This window comes from Sinocyclocheilus anshuiensis, unplaced genomic scaffold (assembly GCF_001515605.1).
Source record: "Sinocyclocheilus anshuiensis isolate Anshui unplaced genomic scaffold, SAMN03320099.WGS_v1.1 scaffold97, whole genome shotgun sequence".
Taxonomy (NCBI): Eukaryota; Metazoa; Chordata; class Actinopteri; order Cypriniformes; family Cyprinidae; genus Sinocyclocheilus; species Sinocyclocheilus anshuiensis.
The window spans coordinates 457,664-462,756 of NW_015540854.1; the positions used below are offsets into that span (position 1 = coordinate 457,664).

At 35.8% G+C, this 5,093-nt stretch overlaps 1 protein-coding gene across 1 annotated transcript in view; it reads right to left on the reverse strand.

Moving 5' to 3' along the window:
* The window catches only part of LOC107687787 (radixin-like), a 19,225-nt gene extending 14,926 nt beyond the window's left edge, over positions 1 to 4,299 (reverse strand). Inside the window, exons 1-5 of the mRNA XM_016485246.1 lie at positions 4,271 to 4,299; positions 2,967 to 3,063; positions 2,077 to 2,240; positions 1,605 to 1,735; positions 269 to 429 (exon numbers count right to left, since the gene is read on the reverse strand). Coding sequence (XP_016340732.1) covers positions 269 to 429; positions 1,605 to 1,735; positions 2,077 to 2,240; positions 2,967 to 3,063; positions 4,271 to 4,299 — 582 coding nt within the window. The remainder of the gene's footprint in view (positions 1 to 268; positions 430 to 1,604; positions 1,736 to 2,076; positions 2,241 to 2,966; positions 3,064 to 4,270) is intronic.
* Positions 4,300 to 5,093: the final 794 nt, after the last annotated feature.

Sequence of the window (5,093 nt, forward strand, 5' to 3'; positions counted from 1 at the left end):
ACCCCTGGGGGGTGTTTCAATAGCATCAGCTACTAACGCACCATATTCCTTCCCTATTCAACCAAGGTTACATACCTAACAGGGACATTCTCAAAAGATTTTATACAACTCAGCAATGTATCCATCTGTACCAGGGGTATTGCTAGCTTTTAATCTCTTTATTTATGCATTTATTTCCATTTAATTATTAACTATTTTTATTAGCTATTTTACTGATTAGTTCAGTTAGTTCTTGATTGTTCATACAAAAAAGGCCAAGGAGACTTACCAATTGTTCCTGGTTCTTCATCTGGTCAGCTGCTTGTTTGACCAGTGCTGCTCTGGCCTCCTCGGCTTCCAGTTTCTCTTTCTCCAGCCTCTCTGCCTCCTCCTTTGCTTTTCTCCGCTCCTGTTCAAGCTCTAGAGCTCTGCGTGTTTGCTCCTCCAGCTCTACACAAACACAGACACACATGGAGTATAACATGTATTGGTTATATTAATCAGAATGTAGCAGAAAGTAGCATTATTTTACTTCCTGATGTAGAAGTTGGAGAATTAAGGGAGGTGCCCTTGATTCTCTAACATCTACATCAGAACACTGATCAGGAAGGCAAATTCTATGAGGGCAACTTCAGCAGGCAACCACATGAGACATCGTAAATACTGGCATAATACTACAAAATGCCTGTGTAGCTGGAGATTGTTTTTCGATCCCTCAGATCTTTCCTATATGCCAAACACAGACAAATCAGGAACCCAAAAACTGCAACAAATATAGCAAATGGGAAACATGGGAACTCAGGAGGAGGATGCAAAAGGAAACAAATCTTTTTTTTAAGGGACTTCAAAGTGTTTTTACTGGTTTAAGAAAATTACCTTATTTTAAAATTACGAAAATTATCAGCCCTACGAGAGGCGAGAGATTTAGGTTTAGTTAGTGTAACACTCCACTAATGTGGAGAAAGTCATTTAGCCTCTGACATCACATATTTTTTATAGCTGCTTTTTTATAGCTGCATTTTTTTAAATTATTTTATAATGTTCTGAGGTTCACTTATAATGTTAGTGTGATTTTACATAAAAAACATCATAATTTAGAAGTAACACTATTTTCTATCCTGTTTTTGAGCCTCTCTGCAGAACGGTCTGTCTTTATAGGTGGGGTGCATTCAAGACTCGCAAGTAAACGCCCACTGCTATGATTGGCTAACGGTTTCGCTTATTAAAATAACAGATGGACGCTGCTGTGACGTACTCTGAAAACAACATGGGTCATCTGGGTTAAAAACGTACAAATACTCAGTATATATCAAATGGTCTTATTACATTTGAAATATGGATATTTTTCTTACAAAAACGCATGGATTCACTACAGAAGGCCTTTATTCACCCCCCGGAGCTGTGTGAAGCATGTTTTATGACGACTTGTGGACTGTTCAACTGCAACACCCGCTGACTGCAATGATAGAGCTTGGAATAGCCAGGACAATTTTCAATATAACTCCGACTGGATTCGTCTGAAAGAAGAAAATCATATACACCTAGGATGCTTCGAGGGTGAGTAAAAAAACAAGCCAATTTTCATTTTTAGGCGAACTAACCCTCTGAAGTCCAGATGTTTGTACCTTTCTGTGCTTTTATCGTCTGTTCTTCAATCTGTCTCAGTCTCTCGATTAACTCATCCTTTTCTCGCTCTATTCTCTCCTTCTCCTTTTCTGCATGCTTTCGTTTCTTCTTCTCATTCTCAAGCTGAGCTCTGATGGAGACAGAGTAAATTTGATTTGTGCAGCAACACCTCAAAGTTCCATTTGTCTGATGCCCAGAGTCATCACTTCCAAGAAAACAGAACTAGAAAAAAAGTTGCATAAAATTAAAAGTCCACGTAACTTAAAAAAATTCAAGTAGACTAAGATTCTAAAGCTCAATTAATATAGATTACTTTTACGATGTCCTCATTCACTTTTTGAAGCTTGAAATTTATGGTTGCATGGACTTTCAATGGCTAGACAGAATACTACTATGTAAACTAAGTATAAATAAAAATGTATTGAAAAGAATGTTTATGTAAATTATGTCATGTAAAGTGTTCATTGTCACCTCTCTATCTGTTTCTGGTGTTTTTCTTCTCTGGCCTGAGCCTTCATCTGCTGCACCTCAATGGTGTCAGGCTTCCTCCTCCTCATGTACAGCTCATGGTTGCCCATACACAGAGCCAGGATGCGCCTGTTGATTCGCAGTCGTGGTGCATAGAACATAAAGTCCTGCCATCACAATTGAAAAGATTCAGTGAACATGTTCATATTTGATCTCTGCATGCTATGACTGATATTACTGATTTGGCTGATATGACTGATACTTGTTCTCCATATGTACAAAGTTTTGAGAAGTTTGGACTTCAAAAGACTTTGTGGCCACAAATGATTTAGGCATATTTGTCATAATGGGCAAGTCCCAACAAATATGCCATATTGTATCTGCTAAATTTAATGGATTAAATTATTTTGACAAATTGAACGGTTTTTGTTCTTCAGAAAAAAACAAAAATGAAATATACATGTGTTAAGGTTTAAAGCAAGTGTTCTGTACAAAAAAAGACGTTTGACACTATCACTTATGGTTGTTTAGTTATTAGCAAAGTTGCTTATTATAGTGACACCTTGAGAACTTGTTACAAAAAATGTGTACTCGTTTTCACAATGTACGAATGTGTCAATAATTATAATGGTATGCTATTCGGATTTGACATTCTTAGTCACTGAACTTTGATTGGCTGCTGAGTCACATTACAGAACATATCAGGACGTCCAACAAAGAAAATTCATACCAATTTACAACTGTATGGTTACGGCATTATTATAGATATTCGTTTGTAAACACCATATCAATGACTTACCCCAAAATTATGTGAATGTAAACATGGTCCAAATTGAAAAACTTCTGTAGTTCAAACTGACAGAATAATCATAAATAGTAATCAAAATACTTACGGGTGCTTTTTTATCAATGGGCTTGATGACAAACTTCTTATCGTTGAAAGAAATATTTCGGATCTCACTCCAAGGGAAACCAATCTTTGGTGTGAGCCTTAAAGAAAAACAAAGAGAGGGATGAACAAGATTAAAAATACCTTTATCCACATTATTCAGAAAGTCATGTCAAAAACAGCCAGCAGTGGGAAGCAGAGGAAAACACTTAGTTCATGTGCTGACAGACCATCAAATCAGCTGAGCTCTTAGAACCTAATATTAAAGTATTTTTGGGAGTTGACTGCCATGAGCACTATGACCCCATAGGGGTGGGGGTGGGGGTCGCATTCTGCAGGGGCAATTGCGTGGGTTGCGCGGTACCTAAACATGCTACTGGAAATGGTCCCACTGTGAATAGAACTCAAGGCTATGCTTCTCTTCACCCAGGGGCAAAAGGCCAAAACACCACATGCTGTGACTCACCCTGTTCTAATGTCTGCCCTATAAGGCAGGGAATGGATGGGTGCTGAAGCAGGAGGGAGAGGTCAACTCTAATAATGCAAATAATACTCACAAGATAATATACACAAGCTTCCGTGTTTACCATAAGCATTGTGTGTCAGTTATTGCTTAGATGTAAAAGCTTAAATTTATAACCCTTTTAGATTTTTTAAGTTTTGCTTGCCTGAACTTTCAGCTCAAGGGAGAAACCTCTCAGGTTTAATTAAAAATCTATTAATTATTGTCATACGGAACAAAATTAGGGTAAATTTTGACAATATTAGTTTTTAAATGAACTACCCCTTTAATAAATTCTTCCAGGGGAAAACAAATAATTGAAAATTTTTTTAGAAATTAAATTTTCAAAAGTGACAGTAAATATTTTTACATTGTTACAAAAAAAAATATTTCAATTAAATGCTATTATTTTAAATTCATCAAAGAATCTTGAATAAAATGCATCATGGCTTCCACAAAATATAAAGCAGCACAACTCTTTTCAACATTGATAACTATAAGAAAAGTTTATTGAACAGCAAATCACCATATCAGAATGATTTCTAAAGGATCACTGAAGACTCAAGTAATGAGTCTTCAGTGATCCTAAATTCAGCTTTACATAACACTAATAAATCATATTTTAAAATATATTCAAATAGAAAACAGTTATTTTAAATTGGAAAAATATTTCACTTTTTTTTATCAAATCAATGGAGCCTTGGTGAGCATGACAGACTTTTGAAAAATCTTTAAAAAAAAATCTTACAAACCCTCTACTGTATGGTTACTATTTCTGGTGGATTTTTGGAAGCGTTAATTCATACCTTCTAATATTGCCCACAATGCCTTGCATAATCAAGGAGGAGTTCATGAAACTTACTTTCAAATTTGTGAGCCGAAAAAAGAAATGAACATTTTAATAAAACAGTTCATCTAAATAAATGATTCAGTGATCAAATAAACGATTCACTGATTCATTTTTAACTGTTGTATCTTCTTTTCTTTTCTTTTTAATATTTAGTTTACTGTTTGTCAATATGTTTTCAATGTTATATAAATGACTTTTCTATTTGTATGAGTTATACCTATTGTTAAATTAAGTTCAATTTAATGCTGCCTTAATTTGCTTAATGCTTAATTTCTCTGAATTCCAGTGTAATCTGCTGTTAAACTGCTGGAGTTTTAGTCTTGATTGACTGGCAGGCTCAGAAGGAGCCCGGGGCCTAGCGGGCCACAGGGCAATAGTGCATGATAATATACAGAACAGAAACACACAGGTGATTCAGTGATCAAATAAACGATTCACTGACTCATTTTTAAATGTTGTTTCTTCTTTTTTGAATATTTAGTTTGCTGTTTGTCAGTATGTTTTCAATGTTATATAAATGACTTTTCTATTTGTATGAGTTATACCTATTGTTAAATTAAGTTCAATTTAATGCTGCCTTAATTTGCTTAATGCTTAATTTCTCTGAATTCCAGTGTAATCTGCTGTTAAACTGCTGGAGTTTTAGTCTTGATTGACTGGCAGGCTCAGAAGGAGCCCGGGGCCTAGCGGGCCACAGGGCAATAGTGCATGATAATATACAGAACAGAAACACACAGGAGTCAAGCAGAACCCAAACACACATCCTGTCTCCTGCAGGA